We start from the raw sequence: 14073 nt of genomic DNA on the forward strand, positions 1-14073 counted from the left end.
AATTATATCAAAAAAAATTAGAGACTGCAAAAATAGAGCAAAAATTTTGAATTAATATTCCTGAGAAAGACATCGTGTTCAGCGAATTTTCACCTAAGTTCCTGCATCACAGGGCATATGGAAATGCATTTGATGCCCATTTTTAGTTTTTATATATATATATATATTTATACTTATATAATTGTTTATTTACTTATTTATTTATTTATTTATTTTTTTTTTTTGCTATTAAGTATAATACACGTCTATATGTATACAGCAGTATATAACAGAAATATTGATAGGCCTTCCCAAGATAAAAAATGATTACGGGTATATGAAAAATATAAGAGTAACTTGGCAAATTTTTATAAAAATATATTAATCATGCTGCAAGGGAAAATAAAAAAATTTAAACTGCCTGTGAACAATAACATAGAAAATTTTATGAAAGATATAAATATAAAAAAAAATGAATACGTGTATGGGTGTGGAGCAGTAGACATTGATAATATAACCTCTAAGGCCGATTCGATAATAAATTTTTTTAATTTTATTAATGAGAGTTATAGTAACCTTTTACTGTTATTATGCCAAGAAGGTTTTGACACAGTTCTGAATTGTATCAGGATATTTGATAATATAAATGATACGGATCAAGAGAAGATATTCGGCTGTCTAACAATTTTAATTGAAAAAAGTGTTGATATATTTAAAAATTATTTCAAATGCTTAGAAAAATGTAATAGGGACAATGAGTGTACCAATGGTATGGAACTGTTAGAAAATATTATGAGCGAAAATAACAGTATTATGAATAACGTTATAAAATGTTTAGAAGAAAATCATAAGGAATATTCAGTAAATGAGAAAAAGAAAAGGTTTACTTTATTTGAAGTCAATGAAATATTAATTTCCTATTTTAATGCTCTTACTTTTATATATATAAATATTTTTAATTCTTATTATAATAAAAATTTTTGCAAGCAGCAAAACATGGAAGTAATTGTAAATGTTCAAAGAGGAAGGAAAAAATTAAAGAAAGAAAATGAGGAAGAAACAAGTACTGCGCTTAAAAATATAAATGGTCTTTTAAATAATATTATTTTATTGTTAAGTAATATAAATTTTGATATCTTATATGAGCAAGTAAATATTGCTGTTGTTGATTTATACATACAATTTTTTTTGAATATTTACACAATTAATCAAGAAAACAATAATACATTTAATATGAGTGTATATAACGATCATATATCTATGATAGTAGGGACCCTTTTAAAATTATACATCAAAAATGAGCATGAGAAATGTGCGTTCATAGAAATGCAGAGCAGAGATGATGTTCTTAATAACGCACCCGAGAACGTTTCTTTTTTCGCTTCGAACATGGAACATATGAAAGATAGTGGTTATCAGCAAAATGGCAAAAATAAAAAAGGTGGTAATAACAAGGGAAAGGGTAAAAGTAAATGTAAAAGTAGCATTGGTAGAAATGATGGTGATGATAGCGATGATAGCGATGATAGCGATGATAGCGGTAAAGACGTTAGTAGCGGTGGGGATGCAAAAGATGGAGGTAGTGAAGTCCGTAAAACTGAAAATAAAAATATTCAAAAAACGGATGAATACAAGAGAGAAAATTCCATGAGCAATAAATTTCATTCGTTTTCCTTTACCTATATATTTTTAAATTATTTTAAAAAATGTACAAACGTAAACATATGCGACGCTTTACTAAGGGTAAGAAATACGGATATACCTCAAATAATTATAAAAGAATTTATTGATTATATAAAGGAGAATTCTTTATTGTATCTAAATTTGAGCGTGCAGACACATACACAAAATGAACTAATTAACATTTTAAGTTTCCTAGAATATTTTTCAAAAAATCTAAGTGTTCATTTACTACCTTTTTTAAAAGATTTAATTGATATGCTAGGTATTGATATTTATTATATAAGAAAATCCATTTTTGATATGTTTAAAAATTTTATTACTCTGGCAAAGGCTAGCGAAGAAATAAAAGAGAACAGTAATAGTAGCAATGAATATAACAACTCCTATTCAAGTGGTAAATTTAAAACGAGTGATGACAATGACAAATTATATTATTATGATGATGAAGAAGAGGAAGACGAAGAAGATTCAGATGATAATAGTAGTGCCTTTTTTACACAAGAAGAAGATAATGATAATGAAGAAGAGGATGACGAAGATGAGAATGAAGACGATTTTGTGGACAGTAAATATAAAAAAGGGCATGAAAAAAGAAAAAGAAAAAACAGTAAAAAAAAGAATAAAAGTGTTACTGAAAATAATTCGAAAGCGAATGATAAGTTGAATAAAAAGAATAGCGTAAGTAAGAAGAAACATGAGAGGGAAAAAAAAAAAAAAAAAAAAATCTGAACAAGAATAAAAATAAAAGTAAAAAGAGGGAATCTTTTTTGAAGTTCTTTCCCATAAATATAAATGAAAGCAGTATTAGTACATACAAAGATATTATACATAAGATAATTCTAGAGGACGTTCCATTTTTACAAGTGTGTTTTAAGGAATGTTTAAAAAATAGAGCTTTTATTATGAACGTTTTAATATCTAGGCAATATGATTCTAAGTTACATGTACGTTGTCATTTATTAAAAGTATTACAAGAATTAGTTGAAAATAATTTTATTCCTTTAAATTATTATAATAGCTTATGCTTAATATGTAGTGAGCGAATAAATGACAAATCCCCCTTGGTAAGGCAAAGAGCATTTTCTTTGCTTTCTTGCATAGCTAGCGATGTGGTAAAAAGTAAATACGTTATTCCATTGAACACGAATAAAATTAAAAAGGAGTTAAATAATTTAAATAGACGAAAAGATTTATTGAAAAAAAAAGAATGTATCAGCGGAGCTAACAAAAAGGAAAGCAGTTGTATCATAGAGAATGGAAGACATGCAAAGAATAGGATTAAGGAGGAGAAAAAAAGTAAAAAAAAATTTAATCTTTCCGATAGTGATGATGATAGTGATAACGATAAGGATAGCGATAACAGTAAGGGAGATGGTAATAATAAGATTGTCAATTATGGAAAAAATAATAAGCATGGCGATAACGTCAAAGGTGACGATGAGGGAGAGAGGCATATCAAATATGCTAATGATGGGGATAGTACTTCCTCCTCTTTATTATGGGAAAAAAAGAACAAACATGATTACCAGAGCAAGTATGATTTACTGATAAAAATGTATAATGAGGTTTTATTTATTTCGATTATTGTAGACGATTGTGTTGATTTGTGTTTTAAGTTGTTATATTCTGTTATAGAGACAGATCAGAAAAGTTCAATTCGATTTATTATATTAGCTCATATATGTGGAAATAAGAAGGCAGAAGAACAAATGAACAAGGTATGGTCATTAATATTTAGTAACAACAATAGTATTATTGAAATAATAATAAGCGAATTTGTTAATGTAAATATTTGTAGTGATGATTATAGAATTAGTGCATTTAGACTAATTAATGTTACTCTTAATAGTAAATTAAAAGACTTGTCATGTTTAGAAAAGATAATGGAATGTTTATTAATGCAAGAGAAAAGTAATGTTAGTATTAGTAAATTACAAGATGAATTATTCAATATTATTTTTGTTGATATATTTAGCGAACACAAAAATTTAATGATAAAGGAAGGAGCTTTATTACTTATGAAAATTATGTGTTACTCTATTCATACTGTTAATTTAAAAAAAGGGAAAAAAGAACAATACTTTGTTTTTAGTAATAAAAAGAAACAACTGATTTTGTTATTTATAAATCAATATAAGGATAACTTACACTTTATAAATCTGCTAATATTAATTCTAAAATATAATAAAACTAATAAAATTATACAAAATTTGCTAATTATTTTATTTAATTTAGTTTTTGACAACATGATTGATAGTAAAAGCGAAACGTTTGAGCGGAACTTATGTAAAAATAAATTGTACAGTACTTCAAACATGTGCAAAGAAGAAAATTTAAACAATAGTAATGGAAAGGCAAATAGCAGTGGCATTAAAATGAAGAATGAAGAAGACTCTTATTCTTTTTATTTGTATGATGGTAGAAATATGTGGTTTAGATGCTGCCAGTCCATTGTTGAGAGTATGTATGAACACTTCGACGATTTTCTACTTATATTTACGACAAAAATAAAAAATATATTAAATTGTATGCTTTTTAATAATAAAAATTTGAATGATAATTCTGTACATAATAGTGATAACATGGGATGCAAATTAATAAGTAAAGAGATGGAAGAAGGAGATATTTTAAATAAAGTTTCTTGCTTTACATTAACAAAGTTCATATTTGTATCAGGCCATTTAGGATTATACACTTATATATATGCTGAAAAAATACAAAATAAATTAAAAAAACTTGCATCAAAAAGTGATAATAATAATAATAATTTTGGAATGTGCACAAAAGAGGAAAAGGATAGAGAATATTTTGATTACGTTGTAGAAAATATGATAGTATGTAACAACCTGTTTGGGAAAAAAATTACTCCTTTAATATTTTTAATTTTAAATGATCCAGAAAAATTTTTTAACGAATGCATAATTAAAGATAACGAAGAAATGAATTTTACTAATGATAGTTATACATATTTCTCTTCATCTTGCCAGAGTTCTGAAAAGATATATATGCACTATGACATATATTTACTTGTACTTGTATGTTTACTAACATTATGTAAGTTTTCATTAATTTCTCAAAAATTCTGTCAGCAAATTATTAGTAACCATGTATCAACAATTCAATTGATTGTTTCTGTAATAACTGAAGAGAACAATCAGATTTTTGAAAAAAAAACGGAAATGTTATTACTGCATGATTACACTAGTCGTACCATATCAGATGGTGTCTACGTTCATAAAACAGATGATGCTACTAATTTTTCGGAGCTGGAATATTTTTCAGAAAATGGAGAAAAGAATTATATGGATAAAGACAATGCTAGCAATTGTCTGTATAATGAAAATGAAACAGAGTCAGATAATAAAAAAAAAATAAACAAAAACAAAAACAAAAACAAAAACAGTAATAATTATATTAGTAATAATTATATTAGTGATAATTATAGTAGTAATAATTATAGTAGTAATAATTATAGTAGTAATAATTATAGTAGTAATAATTATAGTAGTAATAATTATAGTAGTAATAATAATAACAGTAATAATAATGATAATAATAATGGTAATAATAATGGTAATAAAAGTAGAATTAACCGAGTGGAAAACTTTAAAAATGGGATAATGTATAAAACCATATCAAATATACGAAAAATGCTGTTAATTAGTTATGCTGATTTATTATATAAACACCCAAATCTTTTAGAGCCTTATAATAAATACATTTTTAAAGTTCTAAATGACAAAGATATAAATATGAGAAGAACTGCTGTTTCAGTTTTTACACATTTGTTTATGACTGACACAGTAAAAGCAAAAAACACATTGCTTGTTCATATGATGTATTTAACAATAGATAAAGATGAAAAAATCTCTAGTGGATCTAAATCCTTTTTTTATGAACTAGACAAAAAATCACATATAACTTTAGTTAACAATATTTGTGATATGATTTCAGTTTTGGCTAGAAATGAAAGAAAATTTGAATATGAAATGAACAAGGAAATATTGCAATTTTTATTAACGTTTATAAAAAAAAGTAAATATAATGAAACGTTAGTTGAAAAAATTTTCAAAAAAATGAAGGAAGTAAATATAAACAAAGCAGATGCTCTTAATTTATATATGCAAGTATTTTTAAATATACAAATTGATGAAAAGGTGTTAAGCAAAATTAATAAGTGTTTTCCATTAATCAGATATATCATACGAGAAAATCAATATATTCTAGATAATTTTGTATTAATATGTAAAAAAGCTACAGAAAAAAAAAGAGGTAGACCTGCTGAAGAAATGCAGCAACAACAACCTAATACCACCAATAGCGAAAAAGGAATTAGTGAAAAAATTGAAAATGATAAGTCGGAAAATAAAATGAGAGAATTAGCCGAAGATATTCTGGGAAAAATAGAATCAACTACAAATAAATCAAAGAATGTTTCTCATTTGCACAACGCATCGAATGTAGTCGTAAAAAATTCAAAATATAAAAATGAAGAAGAAATCAACAGATATGAAGTACAAACACCTAAAAACGAGGAGTGAACAAGTTAACGAGAGAACATAAAGGTTAAAATTTTGGGCAAAATAACAAGCAGGGAACAAATAGCAAATGTTATTGCTATAAAGATGAGAATTATTTGTTGAAAATAAACAGAAAAAAGGGAAAAATAAAAAAAATTACTTTAGTATTTAAAAAGTTTTTATTCTTCATTTATAACGGAATTACAGTTAAGCGTAAAAGTGAATTTGCTTTAATTGTTTTCTTATCCTTCTCTTCTTTTTATTTATGACCTTTTTTTTATTTTTTTTTTTAATTTTATCAATAAATGTCATAAAAGAGCTCTAATTAAATATCTTTATATAATTATTTGTAATTTTGAGTTTATTTTTTATATTAAGCAGTCATCATGTTTTATTTCCCTTGAGTACGCTTTCTTTCCACATATGTTTATAAATACATATATATAAATAAATATATATACATATCATTTAAAAATCAAAAGGTTTAAAATGAAGTGCAAAAGGAAGCGAGTTCTAGAAAGTTCATTATATACTGTTGCTACTGTTTTGCGTAATTGGTTTTACTCTTTATCCTTTCTTACTTTTTTATGTAAATGTATGCATGATCTGTCTGTTTGTCTGTATCTATCTATATATATCTATATATTTTTTTCCTTTTTTTGGTCTACTACTACAATGTAATGATTAACTTCATAACAATTTTGAATATTTTCCCCTTTTTATTAACTATACAAAATTTGGAAAAGTCGTAAAAATTTTGAAGCGCAAACAAGAAACGAAAAATTACATGTACCTGGGTACACATTCAAACGTGCGCATAGATACATATATATATATATATAAGCATATATATATAAGCATATATGTGTGTGTGCATATGTATATATATGCGGAACACTATATATTTTCCTAAATCGGCAGGAAGGTGCCCTCTATTGCTCATCATGTCTTTTTTCTAAAATATTCCTTCAAAAAGTTTGATATAATATTGTATTATATACTTGGTTTTAAAAATTATGATCTTGTTGAAATTATTTGTTTCATATTGTTTTATATTGTTTCATACTGTTTTATATTGTTTCATATTGTTTTATATTGTTTCATATTGTTTTATATTGCTTCATATTGTTTTATATTGTTTTCCGTTTTTTTTACCCCTTATTATTCTCAGCTAATTCCGATAATGAATTAACAGTCTGTTCAATTATTTCTTGGGGGTTCCCAAAAAAAAAATAAAATAAAATAAAATAAAGCGAAATACGCATGGATCCACAAATGTTATATATATGCGTATTATAAATGTTCGCACTTGCAAAGATATGCGTTTACTTTTTTACCTGTAATAATGTAATGGGCGATTTCCTTTTTTACATTTACCTGAAATGAATTAAAAATTTTAATCATTAATTATTATATAAATTATATTACAATTTTATTACAAAATTAATACAGTTCTATTACATTTCTATTACAGTTCTATTACAGTTCTATTACAGTTCTATTACAGTTCTATTACAGTTTTATTACAATTTTACTACAATATTTTTACAAGTTTTTTACTTTTGTTGCTTAATTAGTTACTAAGGTATAGCTAAATGAACTGCTCACACTCAAACATATGCATATGTATATGCATGAATATACATAAATAAACAAACTATAAGACGGGTATGCACATTCTTACCAAATAAAGAATCAAATCAGTTAACCACGGTAGGAATATCAAGTTGATATTTTTCTGTAAGACAAAAATGTTATATATATATGTACTTGTGTTATTGAACTAGAAAATGGACGTTCATCTTTCTTTCATTTTATTTTTTTTTTTTACTTCAAAATTGTTGGGAACACAATTTAACACTGAGTGAAGATCTAAATTTTTTTGAAAGATATAATGCATATTTTTTTGGGCTTTACTATTAGCAATTTTTTTTTTCATTATAATTTCAACTTTATTTTTGAGTGCAACTCGATCTTTTATTTTTTGTTGCTATATATGAGGAAAAGGAAGGGTCCGAAAAAGGAAAGAAGACAGTGCAGATGTATTTATATGTATGTACGTATGTATGCATATGATTATGTATATATATTAGCATGCACGTACACGTTTACACATCTATTTTTATTTATCACTATCTTCCCGTATTTTATGGAATGGTATTACCGTTTCTTCGTAAAAGGCTTCGCTGTTTTTTTCATATGTTTGAAGGTTTTGATATTTCATTTGTCTAATATTCTCGTAATAGTCTACTTCGCTTTTGATTTTTTGTAACTCCTGTTCTTCGTACATCTGTAAAAATATAAAATAAAAAAAAAAAAAATATATTAATACAATAATATCACATGGAAGTAAACAATTAAACTAGATATTATAGAGTACAGTAAAATAAATTACTTCTTTAAGTGCTTTATTTAAGACATCCTCAACTATTTTTTCAATCTGTGGCTTTACATTCCTTTTAAATGTTAAACATATGGTATTATGAAAAGGTAATATATGTTTGACACTTAAGCATATATGAAAAAAGGGGAGAAAAGAGAAAAAACGAAAAAAGGAAAAAAGGAAAAAAATCTATTTTTTTCTTTAATCCTTGTTTTCAGAATATTTTAAAGCATTGTTGCATAACTATGATTATGAGCATATTTAATGATACAGTTGAAAATTTACTATATTATGTTATTTTTATTTTTTTTGTAGTATGTTTATAATATTTTATCATCTTTTTATGTAATTTTTTTGTACTCGTAGTATTTAGTAAATTCATTTAGAAAAACTTGCGTTTCAACATCTTTATAAGTTTTCTTTTTTATTAATTTGTTTTTTTTATCTCGTATTATCTTTTTCCTTTTCGTTTCTAATTCTTTTTTTTTCCTTTTTTTATATTGTTCTATTATATCTGAAGTGTGTATATCATCCTCTGAGCTGTTTTTAGTTGAATAACTACTTGAAGATGAAACATTTTTATTTTTTTTTATTTTCACTTCTGCGCATTTTTCCGATTGGATGAATACGTTTTCTTTTCGTAAAAGTTCATTTAGGTAATTATCATCGCTTTTTATTTTTATTAACTTGGGTTGAACGTTCTCACTTTTATTAGTATCATTATAATTTCTAGCTACATATTTTATGGACTTGCATTTATTCTTTATGTTATTTGCACCCTTGGTGGCAATTAAATTATTTGCAGCAATTGCACTATTCGCTTTACTTATATTGCTTTTGCTATTTTCTTTCAGTGTGTATGATTTTTCGTTGACAGCCTTTCCTGAATAATTATAATTTGTCCTCTTTTTTCCCTTTTGTTCTCCCAACACTGCGGCAAAAAATTAGTATAATAGGAATATACTTTTTTCATTTTTAAGATAGCTTTAAGTTTAATATTTTTAAAAGTTGTTTTCTTTGATTTTTACAATAATTTAAAATTTTCAACTATTTGATTATATTTTCTCATTATTACCATTTTTATACAATGTATTTTTGGTTATATTGTATTGTTTTTTCTCTGTATCACTGCATATTTTTTCTCCCTGTTCGAACAGAATTATATAATATATACATAGCCAGTAGATGAATAAATAGATTAATATTCATGAGTATATATATGAATTTAAAAATAAAAATAAAAAAAGAAGAAAAAAACTAAACTACTATTGAAAATATACCGTTTATATTTTATATATTTCTATGTTAAAATAATTTGCGAAATTCGAAAAACGGATTGGGTTACAAAATTGCACGGACATGTGTGTTTGATTGAAATGTGAAAAACTAGTGAAATTTTCAACATAATTGAAAACATACCATCAATTTAATTCTTTTTTTTTTATCTTACGCTATCTCCAACTTTTGGTAGCTTCGTAATATTCGCCCTATTGTCTGACTTATACGTCTGCTTCTTTTTGTACTTCACTCTGAGAAAATGCAATGAAGAGATGTTTTAAAAGGAATTGACATATACATATATATGTACATACATATATATATATATACAAAAAATACACCCGTAACTGATATTAAAAACTCATTACCCCAATGATTCTATTATAAGATTATTTTCATCTTTTCCCATTTTCATTTATAAAAAAGTAATAAAATAACTGTCTATGTTTTATTATATACAATAAATTCGTACATATAAACGAATATATATGTGTATACGAATATATATACGTACATATACATACATACATGCATACATACACGTACATACGTACACATACATACACATACATACGTACACATACATACACATACATATGTACACATACATACACATACATATGTACACATACATACATGTTTATACATGCATGCGCTTGCATATATGCAATTCCTTTTAGATATCATAAGGAAATGCATATATAAACATTATAGTAAATATATAACATGTAAAAAATTATTATAATATATTATATGTCTTTTTGCTTGTCATTTAAGAAAAAAAAAAAAAATGTAAATATATAGGCATGCACATTTGAGGTATGCATCAGAGCAGGAGTGGACTTCAAAATTAGTTAAAATGCTTTTATTTTTCATTTTAAAATATTCTAAGAATGTTCAGAAAATAAAGGTGAAACGTAATAAAGGAATAGACTTTCACAGGTAATTTTTTGTACGCAATTATTGTTTTTAATTTTTAACTTTTTTGCATTTTTTTTTTTTTCTGCTATTTTTGTGAAGCAATACTATTACCAGAATTTTATATTTGTGTAATGCTCAAAAAATCTAAAAGGAAAATTAATTTATTGCGAAAAATATTTATAGTTCTTTGAATTATAAATTTAAGAAAAAAATTGAAGTTTAACAAAATCTTAAAGCAAAAAAGAAAAAAAGTGCATCCTTGGGAAAATGTCTGATTTACACATCAAGTGTTGGACAAAAAATTAGATATTTTAATGCGTAATTGCGCGTACATTAATATATGTATAAATATAAATATATATATATATATATATATATATATATATGTGTGTATGTATACGTTTCTATGGAGAACAAAAAAACAAAAGGAGAAAGGCCTCCCTATGAACAAGGCCACGAATGTAGTAAGATATATAGTTATATTAAAACTGCGTACCTTCCTGAATATATGTATAAATGCATACGCATATGCATCTTTTGTACTTGCGTTGAACATATTTTCGAATTAATCTTCCATTCGTGCAAATACTTTTTCAAATACTACCTCTTATCAAATTATAATTTCTCGTTTAGGTAACGCATGCAACATATAAAAATATATAACATATGTTCATGTGGCCATGTATATATAAGTTTGTTATAAGAATATAAAATCGTACAGAAGGTTTTGAAAACTTCGAACTTGTTTGTCATTATATGATATAATTATAGAACTTTTATTAAAATTATTTTTGTGTGCATTTTTTTCGTTTGTATTCATGATTGTATTAACAGTGTCATATATTTTTTTCACTTTATGCGTAATTTTTTTTTTCCCCCCCAATGAATTATCCAACAAATTTTGAAACTTTCCATGGTCTATTAAACATATGATGTTAAAGAAAGTGGGTGGCGAATAAATAAGTGATATGAATAAATATTCTAAAATGTAGTAAAAGTATTTAGGGTCAGTATAGTAGGACTTGAGTATAAAAAAATTGTATACGTGTTGGTTAATTATATCAATTAAGTATTCGTTTTTAAAATTTAAAAGTACTAAATATTTCAAAATAAATATCTGTTCACATATATCTATGCTATTTAAATAGCATACAATATTAAAGGTAAATTCTACCATATAATAACAGAAACAAGTATTCTTTAATTCATTTGATTGTAATTTTTCACGTTCTCTTTTATTATTTATATCTTTACTTTTCATATTTATATTATGTTCACTAGAAACTGTTTGTTCATTATATTTGAGATTTACATTATTAGAGGTATTAGATCGATGGTTATCTACACAAATATCGCATAAATTATATTTACTTAGTGAGTTTAAAAAAAGAATATATTTATTATGAATTTTTGTTAAGTCAAGTAAATGGTCTTGAAATAAATCCATCTTATAGTTTAATATGTGTTCTCTTTTAAGATAGTATATTATGCTTAAAAAGTAGTAATTAATATTAGGTTTAATTTTTTCTCTTAAAATTGTTTCACATTTTACACGTTTGAGAAATACATAATGTATTTTTACATTTTTGTATACTTCATTATCAGTAAATAATTTAAATATTTCATATGACATAATATTCAAATAGAATAGTTTTATGTAATTGATGTTTTTTTGTACACGTATTAAATTGTTAAAAAAACAAGTAAATGTGTCTAGATACAACTTTTTATTTTTGTAAGATTCATTCTCTATAGTAATTCCATTCTCCATTTTTTCTAGAATAAATATATCATTAATGATATAACTTCTTTTAAGTAAATTTTTTAATAAGTTAAAATGAACTTGTATGTATAAGTCGTACGTGGACTCATTGTCACCTTGCTCTTGAATATATGAATTGGTAATATTGTCAGCGTGGAACCAGGAATTATCCAAAGTGCAGTTATTATAACCGTTGTAGTAATAATTGCTACTATTACTTATGAATGAATATTCGTCAAATTCCATGTTAATACTATAAATTATTTTTAAAAAATCATTCCCGTTTATTATATTTTCCTCATGTAAATAATTCAATAATAGCAAATTGGTGTACATATTGTTTTTCATGTTCAAGGAAATATTGATATAATTATGTGTCAAAATATTTTTAATTTTAAAGTATGTTTTTTTCATGTATGTAGATATGTCATCTTGGTTGAAAATTAATTTTTCTACTGAAATTTCATCCCCCTTTTCACTTCTGTCATAGGATGTTATTCCGTTTCCCTCTATATCGTTTTGTTGTTTTTCACTTGTTAGATTTGCATGGTTGCATAATAGTGCATTAATTGCAACGTAACTAGAGGTATTACTTATGTCGTCATCATTAAACTGTGTATTCCCATTTTCCTTTAACTTTGGATCTGGTGTTGAATCAGAAAAAATATTTTCATATACCTCCTTGTAATATTTCTTTTTCCAGCCTATAGTTTCATTTACATGTTGTAATATATTCTCCGTTTTATAAATTCTATTTTTGTCATTCGTTTGATTGAGCAAGCAGCCACATTTTTCCAAATGTATCTTTTTCATTATTGAAACTAAGATATATAAATGCTTACTATTTAAGAAACAGGAATTTTGAAATAACTGTTCAGTAATCTCGAATAGTATTTTTGTGTTTAATAAATTATATTTAAATGAAAGGATGAGTGTTGATACTACTTCATTAATGGTAAACTTTTTTAAATGAATTAATATTTTATTTTGAACTTCTTTTATTTTTATTAGGTTATATTCATCAGCTCTATTTTTTATTGTCTTCATCAATAGTTCAAAATTATATTTTTCATTATTATTTTCCATAGGTAGAGAATATGATATGTGGTTAATTATTTTTCCCCTGTTTTCAGTGATATTACCACTGCAATATCTTTTACTATAATTGCTGTCATTTGCTATACATTCTGCGTTGCACTTTTTGTTTTTGAGAAGTTTAAGGACATACAAGCAGTTCCTTTTCATTTCTATAATAAGGTATGGGTACTTAAAGAAAACCGTTTTAACGTATTTCTTTTCCCCTGGTCTTTTAACGAATGTGTATTCTTATCATTTTTTTTATAAGCATCGTGATAGGTAATATGATAGGAAATAAAACTGAAAATATGACAAGAAATATGACTGAAAATATGACAAGAAATATGACTGAATATATGATGATTGAAAATATGACTGAATATATGATGATTGAAAATATGACTGAATATATGTTGACGGAAAATATGACTGACAATATGACTAAAAATATGACAGAAAATATGACTAAA

The 14073-nt window shown here is 25.0% G+C and overlaps 3 protein-coding genes across 3 annotated transcripts; 1 reads left to right on the forward strand and 2 right to left on the reverse strand.

Annotated features, from left to right (window-relative positions):
• Positions 1 to 366: 366 nt before the first annotated feature.
• CND1 (condensin complex subunit 1, putative) lies at positions 367 to 6203 on the forward strand (the record flags this gene model as incomplete). The annotated part of the gene is given in 2 exon segments (XM_029007558.1): positions 367 to 2367; positions 2382 to 6203. 2 exon segments carry the CDS (start codon positions 367 to 369, stop codon positions 6201 to 6203), a joined length of 5823 nt encoding a protein of 1940 aa, XP_028863935.1.
• Positions 6204 to 7333: 1130 nt separating this feature from the next.
• PmUG01_13055300 (conserved Plasmodium protein, unknown function) lies at positions 7334 to 9926 on the reverse strand (the record flags this gene model as incomplete). Its single annotated transcript, XM_029007559.1, has 8 exons — positions 7334 to 7392; positions 7520 to 7559; positions 7867 to 7920; positions 8014 to 8172; positions 8347 to 8472; positions 8578 to 8638; positions 8926 to 9496; positions 9899 to 9926. The coding sequence occupies 8 exons, from the start codon at positions 9924 to 9926 to the stop codon at positions 7334 to 7336; spliced, it is 1098 nt and encodes a 365-aa protein (XP_028863936.1).
• A 1535-nt stretch (positions 9927 to 11461) lies between these two features.
• Positions 11462 to 13771, reverse strand: PmUG01_13055400 (conserved Plasmodium protein, unknown function; the record flags this gene model as incomplete). Its single annotated transcript, XM_029007560.1, has 1 exon — positions 11462 to 13771. The coding sequence occupies one exon, from the start codon at positions 13769 to 13771 to the stop codon at positions 11462 to 11464; it is 2310 nt and encodes a 769-aa protein (XP_028863937.1).
• Between the last annotated feature and the right edge of the window lie 302 nt (positions 13772 to 14073).

The sequence above is a fragment of the Plasmodium malariae genome (assembly GCF_900090045.1).
Source record: "Plasmodium malariae genome assembly, chromosome: 13".
NCBI classification, from domain to species: Eukaryota; Apicomplexa; class Aconoidasida; order Haemosporida; family Plasmodiidae; genus Plasmodium; species Plasmodium malariae.